This window comes from Crotalus tigris, unplaced genomic scaffold, assembly GCF_016545835.1.
Source record: "Crotalus tigris isolate CLP2741 ecotype Arizona unplaced genomic scaffold, ASM1654583v1 scf7180000018362.849699, whole genome shotgun sequence".
NCBI lineage: Eukaryota > Metazoa > Chordata > Lepidosauria > Squamata > Viperidae > Crotalus > Crotalus tigris.
Window position 1 is genome coordinate 664,966 of NW_024096965.1, and position 19,437 is coordinate 684,402.

Sequence of the window (19,437 nt, forward strand, 5' to 3'; positions counted from 1 at the left end):
CATGATACATAAACATAACAAGCACAATAAATACCTATCAGGTTTAAGAGTGACAAATAGTTACATGGAGCAATGCACTGATGGAGACTTAATTATGCACGGTCACATAATCAAAATTCAGATGCTTGGCAACTGGCTCCTATTTACGACGGCTGCAGTGTCCCAGGGTCATGTGATCACCTTTTGCAACCTTCTGGTAAGGAAAGTCAATGGGGGAGCTAGATTCACTTATGTCTAGGGCAGGGCTAGGCAACCTTGGCTCTTTTAGGACTGGTGGACTTCAACTCCCAGAATTCCTGAGCTCACCTTGGAAACCTCTCCCTTTCCCCTCAGCGTGGCTGGCTCAGGAATTCTGGGAGATGACGTCCACGAGTCATAAAAGAGCCAAGGTTGCCTACCCCTAGTTTAGGGAGTGTCCAGGCCTTTAATCATCTTAGTTGCTCTTCTTTGCACTTTTTCCAAAGTCTCAACATCTTTTTTGTAACGTGGTGACCAAAACTGGATGCGGTATTCCAGGTGTGGCCTTACTAAGGCTTCATAAAGTGGTACTAATACTAAGATGTTTCCCTCCTCCTTTAGGGTGATATTGTATCCTGTGCAGGGACTTACATTCATGTCTGGAGCATTAACGGCAATCCCATTGTGAGCGTGAACACTTTCACTGGACGCAGCCAGCAGATCCTCTGTTGTTGCATGTCAGAGATGAATGAATGGGATACTCAGAATGTTATTGTGACTGGGCATTCGGATGGAGTCGTCCGAGTAAGTACCTGTAGTAAAGGAGCAACTTATTTCCCCCCCCTCTTTTTTTTTTTTTACCTTCATACGATTTGAATAATTCATCCTACATGTATATCTTGAAGGCCATCGTTATTTTGGCCGGTGATTGTGCATATTCATGGGAGACACCAAAAAATAAACTTAATTCTTAATTTTGAACTATTATTTTAAATGCGTATCATGAAGTAACTTTCTAGGATTTCCCATTACATTCCTGCCATTTCTGTAAATTTTCTTACTATTATAATGGTCCTATTCATTACTCCCAAACTGTTTTCTGTTAGATGTTTTTATGAGAATGGAGTTGATTTTAATTTAAATGTTATGAGCCTTGATGGCTCGGTGGTTAAAGTGCAGTATTGCAGGCAAACTCTGCCCACAGTCTGAAGTTCAATCCTGATGGGGCTCATGTTTGACTCAGCCTTCCATTCTTCCAAGGTCGGGAAAATGAGGACCCAGATTGTTGGGGGCAATATGCAAATAATGCTGACATTGTAAACTACCCAGAGAGGGGTGTAAAGTGCTATGGGGTGGTGTATAAGTCTAAGTGCTATTACTATTGCTATTAAATGTTCAAAATGTTAATCCTTATATTTTGATGAACCATGATTTGCTCTAGAAAGAAAATAATATATGTCAAAGGATGTTATACATCAGTGATGGCGAACCTTTTAGAGACCGAGTGCCCAAAACCTGCCCCCGCTCTGCCCGCCCCCGCTCCGCCCCAGCCCCCACCCACCTGGCCACCCTCTGCCTCCATAGCCTGCCGCAGATCGCCCAGGCGGCCCAGCAGCAGCATGGCAGCCACGCCTTCTGCCCATGCCCCGCAGCATCAACTGCGCGCAATGCGACACAAGGGCAGAGTCTTGTCCCCGCTGCCCGGCTCCATGTCCTTGGCTGCGCTGGTCTGCATGGGCTGTGCTTGGGGGCGAATCTCTGGAGGGGCTGTTGGTGAGGGGGCTGTGGGGGAAGGTGGGGCTGGGCCGACGGCACATGTGCCCACAGAGAGGGCTCTGAGTGCCGCCTCTGGCACACGTGCCATAGGTTCGCCACCACTGTTATACATTGTTTATTTGTTATCCTAGTTTTGGCGGATGGAGTTTCTACAGGTCCCGGAAACTCCAGCTCCTGAACCTGTGGAGATGCTTGAAATGCAGGAAGACTGTCCAGATCCACAAATAGGTGCTATATTTTACATTCTAAATTGTCTTTCTTTTTTTTTCAACTGTGAAATACAGGCGGTCCTCGACTTACAACTGTTTTGCTCAATGACCGTCTGAAATTTACAACAGTACTGAACTAATGGGCATAAGAATCCTTCCCAAATCCCAACGATTGCAGTGCCCCTGAGGTCACATGACAAAAAGCAGCAGCACACCCACTCTTACGGCCGTAGGACTGCCCCACTATGGTTCATTGAATGGCTGCAACGGGGGGAACTGGGATTGCAGACGTGGGCACCTAGCCCAGATCACGTGGGCACCTAGCTCAAAGATTGCAACAACTTAGAGCCCAAATGGTGATCTCCGTTGTGGTGGTAACTTGAGGACTGCCTGTGTAATAATTTATAATCAGATTGTGGTTTAAGAAAATTGCATATGTGGGTTTAGAACAAGTGAAAGTTTTAGGACAAAGGTGGAATGGAATTTTCAGATGCTTGAAAGCTACTTCTCACCCATGAAGAGGGCATCCACTGGATGGCAAATCAACCAGTGAGAAAATTAATACAAGTGTAATTTTTTTTCTTTCTTCATGAATCAGACTAAGAGTAACAATTGCTGTCAGGTTCCCGCCATCTTAACATGCTAATAATACAGGCCAGCATAGACTTTAAAAAAATAAAATGCAAATCAATTGTATTTAAAAAAAACTGAAATTTCATTTATTCGGTAAAGCTGTGGTTGAGCTGAGGAAGAAAACTATGCATGAGTAGTGTTGTTATTAAAAGAGAGTCCTGGCAGATTTTAACTCCACTAGTTGTAGCTGGCCTTGTGGCCAGCAGGATATCATGGAGCACTGTCACCTTCCCATCACAGTGGTACCTATTTATCTACTCACATTTGCGTGCTTTCGAACGACTAGGCTGGCAGGAGCTAGAGCAAGTAACGGGAGCTCACTCCATTATGCGGCGCTCGGGTCTCGAACCCAGGCTGTCGGTTTTCCAGACGACAAGCTCATCTTTTTAATCATTGAGCCATCACACCACCCTAGTGTTGTTACTAAAGTATTGATTTTTTTGCCTTCCAAACAGAAGGGCAAGAAGGTCCCGACGAAGATAGCAGTGATTCTGAAGCAGAGGACCAAGCCCCTGCCCAGGACACCAAGCTGCCCGAGAGCCAGCCCCAGCAGGCCCACGTCAGTCACAGACCTCGCTCATCCTCAGCTCGGGCAGCAGCTGCATGGTCAGTAGAAACCAGCTCTGAAGACTCGAGGCGTTGGTCTGACCATCTAAGCTTGGACGAAAAAGACGGCTTCATTTTTGTGAACTACTCCGACGGACAAACCAAGGGATACTCGCATGCTCCAGCCAACCACTCAAATGCTAACCCAGGGGAATTGCGGCATTACATTAAGCTCAAACCAGGTATCAAATACAGAATTAGATGTGATGTGGATGCCAGGGGGGAGACTTTACCTTTTCTAGCAGCACCATGCCTAATGATAGGGGGATAGGAAGGAGTGACTGTGGAGACGGGTGGCTGTCTTGATTCGGTAGTCGCAGATCAAGGTTTTGCCGGAATGTCGCAAATTTTCTTTTAGGAAAACGAAGGATTTTTAAATGCATTCAAATGTCTGCATTGATCCAGGATAGTTGTTGAAGAACACACAATGGCTTTTGCAAGCTAAGTGGGGATTATCAGTCTCACAAACGCCTGTTCCATGTTGGGAAAAGTCATAGGGGTAGACCTGGGAGTTGAGTCTTGGCAACTGGTCTCCTTTTCTTTTGGCTTTGAAACGTTTTGCTGCTTATCCAAGCAGCTTTTTCAGGCTGAAGCAGCAAAAAAGTTTCAGACCAAAAAGACAAGACATTCAGTTGCCATGAATCAGCTTCCAGACAACTCTGCCTGGATGACTGAGAATCTTCATCAACATTGGTGTAGAGCACCGGTGTGTCAAATTTGCCGCGTCACGTGTCGTATCACGACGTATCGCGATTTTTTTCACATTGCCGGAGCTGGGGTGGGCGCGGCCTCCACATGATGCAACTGTCACACGGGTCGGCAGTTTTGACACCCCTGATGTAGAGAGGTTTTTTTTTTCTTTTTTCCACCCATGTTAGGAATTGGCAACCTTTTCCCCCTCTTAGCCCTGTGGCATGTTCTGAAAAAGGAGCAGCTGTTCCATGGCCAGGAGATTTACACACCCCTGTTTCCAATCCAATGTTAATTTTTCTTTCTGAAGAGATCATGGATCAGACGTACCTCCCTTGCTAGGCTTCCATGCATGCTTCCCTTTATAACCTGTATCTATTTTTAGGCTACAGATGGGAGAGGCAGCTAGTGTTCAGAAGCAAATTAACTATGCACACCGCCTTTGATCGCAAGGACAATGCACACCCTGCAGAAATTACAGCCTTGGCTGTTTCCAAGTAAGTAGGTTGCCCTCTCTTTAATGTCTTGTGCATAACTCTCCTGAATGCAGCAGAAAGCTTAGTGGTGCATTGAGGCTTCAGGTCACCCGAAGCAAAATAGGGGGGGAAAAAAATCTCTGATCTGGCTGAAAATGGCATTAAATTGATTCATCATAAAAAGACTACTAGCTGAGATAGTTAAGCCATCTAGTTCCGAGAACATAAGGGCGACCATCTCACTGGCTCCCTACTTAGTGCAGGCTGACAATACAGGTAGTCCTCAACTTACGTTCATTTAATAACTGCTTGAAGTTACAACGGCACTGAAAAAAGTGACTTATAACCGTTTTTCACACTTACGACTGTTGCAGCATCACCACGGTCATGGGACCAAAATTCAGAGGCTTGGGAACTGACTCACACTTATGACCGTTGTTAGTGTCCCAGAGTCACGTGATCCCCTTTTGTGACCTTCTGACAAGCAAAGTCAATGGGATTCCCTCAACAACCTTGTTGCTAATTTAACAACTGCGGTAATTCACTTAATAACTGTGGCAAGCAAGGCGGTAAAAAGGAGCAAGACTCACTTAACAAATGTCTCAGCAACAAAAATTTTCAGCTCAATTATGGTCATATGTCGAGGACTGCCAGTATTTGGTTGGCTGATGTAAGAGGCATCAAGAGGAAGTGAGGCCTCAAAACTATTTTGCAAAATGCAAAATGTTAATAAAATAGCAAAAGCCCCTTTCGCTGAAAACTGTCCTTCAGGGGCTCTGAAAGAATTTTAGCAAAATAAAATATGCATATAGGTCTTCCTCACGATCACAACTGGGACTACAGTTTCCATTGCTAGACAAGGCAGTTGTTAAGTAAGTCACACCCAATGTTACAACCTTCTTTGCAAATGGTTGTTAAGCAAAATACTGCAGCTGTTAAGTGAATCACACGGTTGCTAAGAGAATCCAGCTTCCCCCATTGATTTTGTTTGTGATAAGCTCTCTGTGGAAGTCATAAATGGTGATCCCACGACTCTGGGACCATTGTAAATAAATGCACTCAGATTTTGATCCCGTGACCAAGCAAATGTTCATAAAATTGGGCATGTCTCAATTATTGTTTAGTGACAGAAGTTTCAGTTCCAATTGTAGTCGTAAGTCAAGTACTGACCTGTAACGGAGAGATGATGTAAAGATAGGCCTGGCTTCTTTTCACCTGCTGGATTGCCCTCTCCTCTTCAGCCAGACGTTTTTGATTGAAAGCTAATAGATATTTGTTTCTTCCAGGGATCACAGCAGGATCCTCGTAGGGGACAGCCGAGGCCGAGTGTTCAGCTGGTCTGTGAGTGACCAGCCCGGCCGCTCTGCAGCTGACCACTGGGTGAAAGATGAGGGAGGGGACAGTTGCTCCAGCTGCTCCGTCCGGTTCTCTCTTACGGAAAGGCGTCACCATTGCAGGAACTGTGGACAACTCTTCTGTCAGAAGTAAGAACAGCCTCTTCTGTTGCGCCGCTTCTCTGTAACCAAACGATTCTTGGGCAAGCCTCATCTCCAGGAACCTTTCTGGAAAATTAGCTTCGAGGGTTCTAGGAAAAAATTAGGCTGTGTATTCTTTCCAATTTAAAAAAAAAAGGATTCATGGCCCTTTTTACTTAACTTATCAATAAAGGAGGATATTTATAGCTCAGGATTGAAATGAGGGATCCTTGGATGCTCTCTGAGCTTTGTTGCTTTCCTTGCAGACGTTTCATTACCCAAACTAGGTAACGTCATCAGTGCTAGTCCTGCTGATGTTAACTCAGTGGTTCTCAACCTTTTTAATGCCGTGACCCCAACCGGTCATAAGTTGAGGACTACCCAACCGGTCATAAGTCGAGGAATACCCAACCGGTCGTAAGTGGAGGACTTTCCCTGCCCGGGAGCGCCGCGCATGCGTGGTGCCGCCCCCTGCGCCGGCCGAGGCGTAGCTGGCAAGCGGCAGAGACGGCGCAGGCCGACCACCGGCTGGGCCACCAGCTGGCCCAGCCCAAGGGAGGTAAGGCACCCGCCGGGCCCCACGCACGCCAGCAACCCTCCCTGCGCCCGCCGGCCTCCCACCTCCCACCCCTGGCCCTCTTTTACTTACATTTTTAGTAGTTGCTCAGCAGGGAGGGGTGGAAATTTCCAGACAGCTTGCCTTCGCTGCAGACAACTTGCAGCACCGTTTGCAGAATGGGACTTTTGGCGGGCTCAGCAGGGCAGAGACAGCCTGGACAATTCCTATTGGCTTTTGAAAGCCAATAGAATTAGACTCTATTCAAGAGAGTAAAATATTAGACTCTATTCAATAGAATAAAAGGGAGTAGCACAGCTAAGGAAAAGGGGAAAAAAATGGCGGACTGCGTTGTTTGGCGACCCCCATGAAATGGTCGTTCGACCCCAAATGGGGTCCCGACCCACAGGTTGAGAACCTGTGTTAACTGGTTTGGGTAATGAAATGACTGCAAGAAAGCAGCCAAGCTCAGAGAGCCCCAAGGATCCTTATTTCAATCCTGAGCTACAAATATTCTCTTTACTTCACTTATCCTACAGAAGCTGGCATAAATTGCTTGCCAGCTCAGTATTTATTTATTTAGATTTATAATTCACATTTCTGGACCACCCGTCTCCCTCAGAGAGGCGCTCTGGGCAGTGTACGGTACGGTATCAAACTATAAAACAGTATACGAGTATACATTTTAAAAGATTATAAGTTTACAAGAAATTTCAAAGAGGCAAGATAATGTCGGAGGAGGCAGTTTAACCCGGGTAAAAATTGGCTGATGAAGGACGAGAGAGGGCTCTTAACAGCACCAGCCAGCCCTGTGACCGCATATTCCTTTGGGCTCCCCACACAAGGCTGCAAGGCCATGTTTTGACCTTCGTTTGGAAGGCCAGGAGAGGGGGACCCGCTTCATCTGCAGGGGAAGGGTATCCCTGGGGTGGGGGCAGCAAATATTCTTCCCTCTTCCAAGTCGATAGCCTTCTAGAACAGGGTTTCTCCAAACTTGGCAAATAATTAAGACTTGTGGACTTCAACTTCCAGAGTCCCCCAGCCCTGCAGACTTGGGGATTCTGGGAGTTGAAGTCCACAAGTCTTAAAAATTATGAAGTTTGGAGACCTCCATCTTAGAACATAGATGGGACCACCTTACAACTCCCACTTCACTAGCCCTAATCCTGTTACTGCTACCAACCTTATCCTCCACTCCTCTGGACCTCATCCTACCCCAGCTACCCCCTTACAAAAGGATGAGTCCCAGAGCTTCTCAGCCTCGTGCCTCAATTCCCCCACACCAATTGCAGCATCACCAAAAAGGACCTGCCCTACTTCTCCTCGCTTTCGTCTTGTCACCTCCTGTCCTTCCACCCTACAAACAACATAATAACACGCGTGTAAATATTTCATTAACCTTTCAAATTGGTGCTCTCCTCTTAAAAAAAAACAACTCTTTTATATATGGCTCCATTTTTGTTTTTGTTTTTTTTTGGGGGGGAGGAGCCTCCAACATAGTAGGCTCCTTTCCAAAAAAGGAGGGTCACTCACCACTTCCTGGGCCCGCCACAGATCACCCAGGCAGCCCAGCAGCGTCATGGTGGCCACGCCCTCTGCCCGCACCCGGCAGCATCATCTGCGCGCGACGGGGCGTGAAAGCAGAGTCTTGTCTACTCTGCCTGGCTGCCATGTCTTTGACTGCGCTGCTCCGCGTGGGCCACGCTTGGGGTTACTCCTCCAGGGGGGATGCTGGAGAGGCGGGGGTCGTGGGGGGAGGCGAGGCTAGGGCAACGGCACGTGTGCCCACAGAGAGGGCTCTGAGTGCCGCCTCTGGCACGCATGCTATAGGTTCACCACCAGTGTTGTATAGCATTCAAAGGCTGGTGTGTATCTTCCACCCCCGCTCCTAGACGCAAGTTGTGTAGCACAACTGACCCTGCTTTACCAAGGACAAGAGTTTTGCACTGAATAGGAATCTGATGTTGAACAAGGAATGGGAAGAGAAACCGGTCTTAACCCCACTTTTCTTTCTCCTCCAGGTGTAGCCGCTTTCAGTCCGAAATCAAGCGGTTGAAAATCTCTTCCCCAGTTCGAGTTTGCCAAAACTGTTATTACAATTTGCAGCACGAGCGAGGCCCGGAGGAGGGATCCTGGAATTAACAGCTGTCAAGAGAAATAAGGCAGACCCAGTCTTCATTTGGCAGGGCCAGCAAGAACTCAGCTGACCGGAATTAATTACAGGAATAAGCAGCCCCTTCAAAGAGGATGCAGCGTTTGCCATTCCTGTGTCATCTTCCTACGAAAGGACCGCAAGCAAAAGGGATCATGAATTATTTTGTGAGTACCTTTGCAGAGATGGAGCCAGAAACATCAGCTAGGATCTGGCGGGAAGTGCATAATTACCCCAACTGCATCAAGGACCCTCAGGCCCCTTCCATCTTCTCCACTAAGAAGGGACCTCATTAACCATCTTCTTGTTCCATCTTGATTTTGTAGTTAGTCACCTTATTTGGGTTGCCAGAGGCAGAAGGCTTTTTAGAAAAAAAAAATAGTTGTAAATTTGCCTTCTTCGCGAGCAAACTGTGGATATTGTAAATAGAGAAAATGGCCTTTTTATCAAAATACGAACTGAACTGCCTGTTACATGGGACTTCAGACCACTATACTTTGCATTTCTTCTTTAGCTCATCTATTTAAACATGATTTTTTTAAAAAAAATGAAAAGAAAAAGCATCACGAGGCATTATCTTTTTTTTTTTCTTTACTATTCCAACTGCATGATTTTTCAGTTACTCTCATGATCTTAACTTAAGCCAAGCAATTTTGAAAATGGGGGGGTCATTTTTTTGTTTTGGGGCATAGGACTTCAAACGTTTTATTCTAAATTGTAAGATAACCAAAAACGGCCCCATTTCTGTTGCATTTTTAATACATCTATTTAGAATCTGTCTTCATATTTAAATAAGGTCTGTTTTTATACAGTGTGGGCCTTGCTGCCTGCTCATACTTTGCCATTGTAAGTAATCAGCTAATCCCAATAGGTCTAAGGCAAGTCTTACTTAAAACAGTAGTAAATGGCTTGCATGAAAATCAGATTTAATACTTTTTGTTTTGTTTTGTTTCCAAAGAAAACAATGGACCATTGTTTTTCTCTTTGGTGTTTTTGTTTTTGTTTTGCAAAATGGACTTGGAAACTTCGTCCTTACAATTGGGCAATGCTTAGAGGGGTCCCAATGAGTTGCAAAATTAAATTCAGGTTTACTCCTTTACTTAGGAGTTGAACCTGTTGTTGCACCCAGTTTCATCATTCATTGGTTCACTCAGAGGACATAAATTCAACTATTTTATATATTAGCATTTGTGATATAATGAAAAATATACAGATCGGATCCAATCAAACAACATTTCAGTGAAGTGAGGCTTTGAAGTATATTTCTTTATTTTCTTTTTTTCCCATATACTGGTTTTATCCTTCCTTCCTTCCTTCCATCCTTCCTTCCTTTTTCTTTTTCTTTCTTTTTTTCTTTTCTTTTCTCTCCTTAGTTAATGGGTGATGAGATTATTGTTACTGCCTTTTAACTATGGTAAGACAGAAGCAGTTAAAAAAAAGTAACTCAAAGTTAACACGGCACATGAACTGGAATCGAACGTAGCACAACATAAACATTGTGATTTGTTAACACTTCAGTTGGGAGGAAAATGAATTTAAAATAATTTGAATAGTTTGTACCGAGCAATTTTCTCTGCCTAAACATCCCTGGGTAGAAATTAATGCAGTGATTAGGTTAAGTCTGTATATTGATGGCCTTTTTAATTGTTATGATGGACTGCAAGACCTAATTGTGGTTGTAATAAATGTATTTCAGGTCCCTGAAAGAGCCCTTTCACACAAGCACACACAGGTTTATGAAAGTTTTTTCCCCCCACTGGATGTTTCTATTATAACCAGCATTGATCAAATGGCTACTCTGCCTTGCTCAGTGCTGCCAAGTTTGATATCTGCCAAGTTTCTCTATATTATTTTAACTACTGAGGTTACGCTGGAGTAACACAGACTCTGCAAACATAGGCACAGGGCTGCTTATGTGGTCATTAAACTCAGCCTAACAACAGAAATTTCTAAAGTACAACTATAAGGTCAGTAAAAAAGAAAAAGCAGGTTGAAATTCTCTCAAATCACCTTCACTCCACTGAAAATTCTCCCCTCCCCCAATAAAGAAAAATTCAACTTGGAAATTCTTAATCTGAAGATTGTCTTTTTTCAGCTTGAGAATTTTCAACTCTCAATTAATCCCTCCAAATAAAATTCCAAGCACTGGATGGCACTAACATCTTCGACACTAATGCTGGCTCATTAGAAGATACATAGCAGTTTACTGGGTTTTGTTTTGTTGTTGTTGTTGTTTTGACTTTCCTAATTTTGAGTATATAAGACATATTGTACCGGTGTTATTCTACACTTTTTACCTTTGGTGTTCTCAGAGGGAGGGTGACTTTTCTCCTGTGTGGCAGTGTTGGTTAAATGTGTATGCTTGTGTTTAAAGTTCAGTGTGTGCTGAACAAATTAGCTACTTGATTGGGGATGAAGTCTTCCAGATTTCTACCCTTATTTATCTACTCCAAGGGCAATTGCAAAGTTGCATCCTGTTGATGAGAGAGGGAAATGTGGAGGGTTCCTCTGCACCAAGGAATGGTGTGGCACCATCCATTCCTACTTTGAAGCCCCTTCAAGTCCCACTGGATTAAAGGGATACTGAGCAATACAATTCTTTGGTGTAGCGAAGCCTCAACAGCTCCTGTCAGAATGCTTTTTTTTTTCCCCAGTCCCATAAATGTTTATCAGTAACGTTCTGGCCCAGTATTTCTCAACCTTGACAATTTTAAGGCATGTGGACTTCAACTCCCAGAATTCCACAGCCAGCAATGCTGGCTGCAATTCTGGGACTTGAAGTCCACATGCCTTAAAATTGTCAAGGTTGAGAAACACTGCTCTAGCCCAATTCAGCATCTTGAAGCTGTGTGGACTTCAGTTCCCAGAATTCCATAGCTGGGAAATTCTGAACGTTGAAGTCCACCCACCTTGAAGACACTGAGATTGGATTGAGCAACTCTTGTGTCTCGACACAAACAGTGCGTCTATTTTTCCCACCAGTTGCAATTTGCTTTTTTGCGACTGAACATTGGTTGAGCAGCAGCCAAATCGCCCTTTGCACTGTCAAGCAGCTCACCTCACCCTCCCTCCTCACCCTTTGACGTGGTTCTCCCTGAAGGTGTCCATACACTCTTTGTTTGTAATGTGTGACTGTAGTGTTCATGCTTAAGAAGGTCAGCGTGGCAGCCCCACCCGTCATCTGCCAGTCCAAGAGCAAAAGACTTTTTAGAGACATTATTTTGCACTTTCTTATGTATAAAAATTAGTAGGAACTTTTTTTTGTTTGCTTTGTTCCAGACTCCTTTGGTTTTGGTAAATGAACTGTGTATAAAAAAAAAATATTTATGCAGTTAAAACTGTTTTTAGAAAATATTTTTAATTTCAGCAAGTTTGGTTACTTGTTGCATGACTTAACACAACTGACTTTTTGTGTCAGTATAATGTATATTTTTTGTCCTGTTATTAATTTGTAAGCCTTGGGGTAAATGGCCATTTATTTGTACAGCAACAGGAGGAAATTGAAGATAACTGGCTAGGATTGGAGGGGTGGACTTTTGTACTATATTGAAGAATCCAATATCTGTTTTTGGTGGTTATGTAAAAGGCCTGAAGAATTACTATCTAGTGTGCAATCTGTGATATCTGAATGTTTTATTGTATATTTGTCTCCAATGCAAAAAGGTAGAGTAACACAAATACAATACATGATTAAATGCAATAGTTCAGGTACCTTTTTTGTTTTTCATTTCAAATAAATACTATTTACCACCAAGTTTTTCTGTCCAGATCTCTTTGAAAAATTGTCTAACCAGCTTTTCCTGGATAAGGAGCATGCACCAAGAATTCTGTTTCCAGCCAAGTCAAATGCAACCCACCCCAAAATCAAAGTAACTCCCAAGTGTTTATCCAGTGCAAACTAAGAAGTTAATACAAAGCACTGAACTGTTTTGATCCGAGTTGCTGCAGTGATTAAGCATATAGGACTGTTTAATTTTGAATGAAAAGTGAGTTTTCCAGAAGCTTGCATTATTCAAATAAAAACCATGGTATTTAGAATGCTAAAGTTTACATATTGTGCTATAGTAGAACTAAAAGCATGAAGTGTAAAGAACTATTTCCTTGAATTTACATAGAACTTTTTACCATCCATGATATTCCTCTTAACCTGCATCTGTGCTTGATGTCCCTTCCAAATCTGCTGTCTTTCAAAAAATATAAGACATAAAGGAAAACTATGAAATGGAATCACAGTAGGATTCCAATTAACTAGAAACTAGGGCTATCCGTTATTTGAAACATGCTCATCTATGCAGCAAACAAGTTGAAGCCTCCCCGTGTGGCTTAATTGCTCTCAGAAAATAATAGATGTTTTGTGGGTAGAGGCATCTCTCTTCTAAGCCCTGCAGCTTTGTAACCAGGGCAACTCAATTAAGAGGCTAGGAAATGATACGTAACTTTTCCTAAACTGCTTACCTCACAAGCAAATGCATAAAACTGTACGCAAAGTTTAAAAAAAAAATAACTTAGTTGCCTGGCTAAGTAAGTTCTTCACACACAGGTCCATGTGTCATCGTAGTACACAGAATAAATTTTCATTCGCTTTGAAACAGTCCTCAATTTCTGCAAACAGCAGGGTTTTTTTTTCTTTTAGGAAGTTTTGGATCAAGGAGTAAATGTGTTTTTCCTAAAGGGAATTTAGCTGAATTTTTTTGTAAATGTTTTGTTTTTTACTCCTGCTGTGCATTTCAATCAAGTTCTAGAATAAATGAGTTATGTTGCATTAAGTCCCCTTCCTAATAAGAGTTAATTGAAAGTGAAAAAAAACCTCTAGAAATAATCAGGCCTGGATTGGCACAAGATTGAATTGGATTGGTAGTTTGTGCTTCTGTAGAGGAGCGTGTTGCTTGAATTAGGCCAGCGGTTCTCAACCTGTGGGTCGCAACCCCATTTGGAGTTGAACGACCATTTCACGGGGGTCGCCAAACAACGCAGTCCGCCATTTTTTTCCCCTTTTCCTTAGCTGTGCTACTCCCTTTTATTCTATTGAATAGAGTCTAATATTTTACTCTCTTGAATAGAGTCTAATTCTATTGGCTTTCAAAAGCCAATAGGAATTGTCTAGGCTGTCTCTGTCCTGCTGAGCCCGCCAAAAGCCCCAGTCTGCAAACAGTGCTGCAAGTTGTCCGCAGCGAAGGCGAGCTGTCTGGAAGTTTCCACCCCTTCCTGCTGAGCAACTAGTAAAAATGTAAGTAAAAGAGGGCCAGGGGTGGGAGGTGGGAGGCCGGCGGGCACAGGGAGGGTTGCTGGCGCGCGTGGGGCCCGGTGGGTGCCTTACCTCCCTTGGCTGGGCCAGCTAGTAGCCCAGCTGGTGGTCAGCCTGCACTGTCTCTGCCGCTTGCCAGCTATGCCTCGGCCGGTGCAGGGGGCGGCACCATGCATGTGCGGCGCTCCTGGACAGGGAAAGTCCTTGACTTACAACTGGTTGGGTAGTCCTTGACTTATAACCAGTTGGGGGGTCGTAGCATTAAAAAGGTTGAGAACCACTGAATTAGACCATTACTTCAAAATACGGCTAAAATGGGAACATAAGCAAACACAGTAATTGCTAACCAAGTTTATACTGTGTGTTCCTGGGCATTAAATATCAAAACTGGATTCAAAAAAATGACTTTTCCATTGGTTTATTAGTAACCTAATAGAAGCATCAGTTAGCTTCTTGAGGAATTAAAGTAGAACTTACAAATTAACTGCAATGTGTAAATACTTTTCACATACACAGAAGCCTCACAATGCTGTTTTTTTTCCAGCAGAGCTTTATTATCTCCAGCTCAGTTCTACAAAATAGTTAAAACACATCTCAATGTTCAAACATTTACAGTATGCACAATTTTGCTAAGCAAGTGGAAGTGTTTACTGAAAAGTGCAAAGGCAGATATAAGCCAAAAGTTTCCTTTGGATCACACTGTTAGAATAGAGATTGCTGAAAACCTCTATTGCATATAACGGAAAGAAAAACCTAAAGCGGAGTTGTATTCTTAAAAAGACATCCAGTACACATTCTAATTCAGCCAATACAATTCGGACATTTTCCAGTTGCTTTCATTAAACCTATACAGTGAAACTCATTCTTTGTGAATGGCTTATTGGCACTACTTCTTATATATGTTTGAGCACATATATAAACGTCTTTTGAAATATTTTTGTAGCAGTTTATTATGTTATTCTTAGACTGTCACCAAAAAGTGTTTTATTTAAAAGATATCCTAAACATAAAATGATGCTGAAGCACAACTAGCATTATCAAGAAGGCTTTTTCAGCTGAAGGAATAGCAGCATTATACAGTGGTGTCCCTTATTAGTGCAAACAAAGCCGACTGCTTTAATTCATTTGCATTCAGTTGCTTAATTACAAACTAATTTAAATTAAAAAATATTTAAAAATTACACAAACATAACCCCAAAATTACAATTTTATATTAAAACTGAACTTTACATATTTTTATGATTCACCATCAAGATGGAATAAGTAGCATGTTTTCTAAAGAAAACTTTTTAAAGTCTTATTTTTTTACAGATGTACAATGACTAGCGTGTTCAGTGCAAATATTCCTAACTAATCTTTAACCCGATGCCAGCAGCTCTGTTAGGTATGGTCTTTTTCGCCTTGCTTTTCTCCTTAAATGGCCATGTCCACTGGGCTTTATCGTCTTGTTTAGTGTGAAAGTTGGTAGTATCATTTTAGAAATCTAATCTTTCATCTACACCTTCTTCCTTCTTCTACCCCACCTTGCTGAACATAAAGGAGGATATGTAATGCCAACCGCGGGATTCATTCTGTATAATCCCTACCACACAAGTATTTTATGCAACCTGAAGAAATGGCACCTACCCAGACAGGTTTCAGTTACGAGTAGCTGCAGCCTCATCCCAAAGGCGTAAGTAGCCTCAGCAAATCTGGTGATCTATTTCATAGTGTGACTATAGGGATGGCTCTTCTACACCAGTCTCGTCTGGAGACGTCTGGTGCCTGACTTTACAACCACCACAATTGAAAAGAAAAAGAGTGGATGTCAGGGGACTGCACAATGGACATATTCAGAGAACCCCGGTTCCATACAAATTTCTCAGTATGGCAAATGTGTCTTTGGATGTTCAAGAAAAGAATCTGAAGCCAGCCTCGGGCCTCTTTAGGTTAGCCAAAACCATCTCAGCTGCTGCAAGTATTAGGAGGGCCAAAGACAATGGCTGAAGAAAAAATTCTTGCTTTTATTATAAGCTTTTATTATAGCTTTTGCTAGTAATGGAGCAATACAGACAGGACAAACACTACTGCTGCTTTCCTATTACTAAAGACAGATTACAAGGAATCCCCAGTGTTTAAATATTGGCAATATTCCTCATTTACAGCGGTTTCGGTTGATAACAGTCTGAATTTATTGGATTTTAGCCTTGTCCAGAGTAATCTTACTATTGCTGAAAATCAAACAAACACGCTTCATCATTTTGGAAGTCAAAGACCGATAGTCAATTCCACAAAACTGCTTTAAAAAGGTAAGCCAAACAGGACAAAAATAGGGCTTAAGCTGGTTGCCTTAAAATCCTACCAAAATAAGAAGCCTTGAATGCTCACTGCAAAGAAAATTAACATTCAAATTAAATTTGTAGGGAAAAATCCTAGAAGTTATCTTGCCCAATCCAATTAAATGAACTGAACTGCTCCCTTCATTTGCATAGCAAGGAAGTCTGTAAAGGCTGCAGCTGTAATACCTTAAATCCTATTTAGTCAGTCATATTCTTACCATGGTTTTTGGCTTCCCACTTACTGTTATTTGAATTTAAAAATAAGTTTTTGGGACTGCGACATGATGAAAGAAATCATGCAGAAGAACTAAATAAATTAAGCTCTTTAAAATGTGACAGTTTATGCGAGGCTCAAGAAAAGTTTGAATAAACTTGAGCACATTTCAGTGTTGTCCTTCAGATAGAGCAGGTGCTTGAAGTCCTCCTTCCAGGTTAAGATGATGGAAACAAACCATCCCATAAAAGTAGAAAACCACACTGAACCAAGCCTCGGTACTTCCTGAAAACATTCTAATTGCCCAAGAGCCCTTCTATTGCACTTACCGTAAAAGACACAGAACAATTAAACTTAGCTCATCTGAACATTTTGAGGCATTGTTTCTTGGGAGCCTAAAAGCACTGAATGGAAATTGCTTGGGAAAATGCCCCCCCCCCTCTCAGGTAACTAGAGCCCCCTAATCCAGTTAACGAGTATCCAATCCTCACTTGAACTCCCACAGAAAAGATACTCTAAAAGCTCATACTAGACCAGGGGTAGGCAACCTCGGTTCTTTTATGACTCGTGGACTTCAACTCCCAGAATTCCTGAGCCAGCCATGTTGAGGGGAAAGGGAGAGTTTCCAAGCTGAGCCATGCTGGCTCAGGAATTCTGGGAGTTGAAGTCCATGAGTCATAAAGGAGCCAAGGTTGCCTACCCCTGCCCTAGACTCTTCTCTCCCCAATACATACCTAGTGGGTTTTGGTTTTGTTTCTTTATTATGGAACACAGTCAACCTGAGAAACTCAAAAAAGATTCAAATTTGCCCATTTCTCTGCTTTGGCAGGGATGGGAAGAAAGGAAGCAATATAGCAAAACAGCTCCTACTGCCATTCGGTTATTACTTAAGTTATATTATCAAATAACTTGAGATACCAACACTGTACTATAAAATGCCATTCACTGAGCTGGTGTCATGAATATCATTGCACTAAATGAGGGTTGGTTTTTTTATATATAAATTGCACACCCTAATTGTTTCTTTAACTTTTATTTACTAGGAGCATGTGCATCGTTGCTCAGAACAGAACAGTTAAGACCAAAGCCAAGAAGTCTCATTCCATTAATTCAAGAATATAAATTATTGCAAAAGCATGCGGTTGGTTAAAAAGAAACTTAAAATCTTGCATGGCATCCCGGGTGTTCACAGTATTCTCCGTAAACAGTCATATCTTTGGACACAGGCTGGCTTGATTCCCACACGCCTCTCTCCACCGAAGTAGAGCTGCAGTCCCAGCTGGGCTTCCCTTGGTAGTCCATCCTTCAGTCCTCCTGTTCCCCCAAGGATGGCTGGAGGAGGCCTTTCTCAATGAGGTGTGATTTCAAAGTTTTATAAATGTTTAATTGCTCCTCTGGCTGGAGTACCAAGAGTTGGTTCAGCAATTTGCTGGGATTCGGACCTCTGGTGATTACATTTAAGAAGACAACATTTCAATCTGCAGTGCCACTTTTCTATGTGTTTGTTTAATTTGTGTATCGATTATAAAAACAATACAGCAATAAAAGAGAAACCCCCAAATGCAAAGATGGCAAAACTAGGCAGCAGCAAAAACATGCCCCTTCCTCAGAAGGATCCATCCCCTTTCTTGCCAAAGGCCTGATGAAGAGTCTGGCCTTCAAAGCACTCCAAAATACCAGGAGGATCTTGGGAACTTCATTCCAGAGGGCTGGTGCTGTAACCCAGAGGCTGTGCTGCTGGAGTCCCAATATACGGCACTTTTTAATTGAAGAGACCCAGAGCACAGCAACTCTCTTGGATCAAAGCCACCGGGTAGATACTAGGATCCATCAAGTAGCTGACCCTAAGCCACGTAGGGCTTTAGAGCCAACAACCAGAATTTTGAGCTGCACCCAGAAGCAACTGGCAACCTGTGGAGTCTGGTAAGTAGAGGTGGTAATGCCCCTCTGTTCCTGAACCCTGCCTGTACTGGTACATTCTGAGCCAACTGAATCTTTTGAGTAGTCTTCAAGAATAGCCCCATGTAGAGTGCATTGCCAAATCTAGCTGTGAGGCGGCCTGGGCTTTTCAGTCAGTCATTTTTGTTTAAGCAGTGTGAGCTGGAAGCAAAATAAGCACACTACAACAGTTTTGCGAGGGACAGAAGCAAAAAAGGCAAATTTCAACTGATCACCATTGCTGAAGATGGGATTTCGGATGTGCTGCCTCTTAGCATTTCATAACCTACTGACCACAAGGAGCAGTGGGGGGGGGGGGGACAATACGCCAACAACAAATCCTGCATTTCATCTGTAAATCTAATTCCTTCCTGCTCCTTGTTTATTTGATTGTTAATCTCAGGGTTCCTTCCTTCCTGCTTTTGTTTTCTAGCCTGCATCCATGAGAGCTCTCCTCTTGACTATTAGCTGAGCATTAAGCTTTTCTGACTACCTCATGGACTTCCTGTGAATAAATCTTTCTGTTTAGATTACAAAACCTGCTTCTGTAATCCTTACTTAGGTTGGATCCTGTTCTCCAGGAACACAAAGTACTTCCTCTAACAATAGCAAGCCTCCTTTCCCATTATAAATAGCTGCCAGGGAACTCGCTATTAGATAACTAGAGGATTTTGCCATCTAAAGCATAAATGGCTGACTTCTCTTGCATGGCTGACCAAGCACTAATACAGATTCCGCATGAGAGGATGCAAGCAGTACTGGCTTTGCCATCAGAGCTCTGCATTTCTCATTTCTGCTCAGATGAATCCCTAATTCATCTCTGCTTTGCTTCCCTGTTTCAAATGCCACTGGAATAGTGATTTTAGGTGATAAGGAAAATAACAAGTGGGACCCAGGATTTTTGCTAAATACAGGTAGTCCTCAACTTACAACCGTTCACTTAGTTCAAAGTTGCAACGGCACTGGAAAAAGTGACTTACAATTGTTTTTCACCCTTATGATCGTTACAGCATCCCCCGTGGTCACAGGATCAAAATTCAGGTGCTTGGCAAGTGGTTCACATTTATGACGGTTGCCCTGTCCCGGGGGTCATGTGACCAGCTTTTGCAATGTTCTGATCAGCCAAGTCAATGGGGAATCCAGATTCACTTAACAACTGTTACTAATTTAACAAATGCAGTGATTCGCTTA

At 42.8% G+C, this 19,437-nt stretch overlaps 2 protein-coding genes across 9 annotated transcripts in view; one reads left to right on the forward strand and one right to left on the reverse strand.

Annotated features, from left to right (window-relative positions):
- WDFY3 (WD repeat and FYVE domain containing 3) overlaps positions 1–12,285 on the forward strand; it is a 176,677-nt gene extending 164,392 nt beyond the window's left edge. For all 8 annotated transcript variants that reach the window (XM_039350899.1, XM_039350896.1, XM_039350897.1 and 5 more), the window contains 6 exons: positions 580–762; positions 1,866–1,962; positions 3,032–3,364; positions 4,258–4,369; positions 5,635–5,832; positions 8,401–12,285. In XM_039350899.1, coding sequence (XP_039206833.1) covers positions 580–762; positions 1,866–1,962; positions 3,032–3,364; positions 4,258–4,369; positions 5,635–5,832; positions 8,401–8,521 — 1,044 coding nt within the window. In that variant the 3' untranslated portion in view covers positions 8,522–12,285. The remainder of the gene's footprint in view (positions 1–579; positions 763–1,865; positions 1,963–3,031; positions 3,365–4,257; positions 4,370–5,634; positions 5,833–8,400) is intronic.
- Positions 12,286–14,308: 2,023 nt separating this feature from the next.
- Positions 14,309–19,437, reverse strand: part of CDS1 (CDP-diacylglycerol synthase 1) — a 30,899-nt gene continuing 25,770 nt past the window's right edge. Inside the window, exon 13 of the mRNA XM_039350905.1 lies at positions 14,309–17,752. Within this exon, the coding sequence (XP_039206839.1) occupies positions 17,614–17,752 (139 nt within the window). The 3' untranslated portion in view covers positions 14,309–17,613. The remainder of the gene's footprint in view (positions 17,753–19,437) is intronic.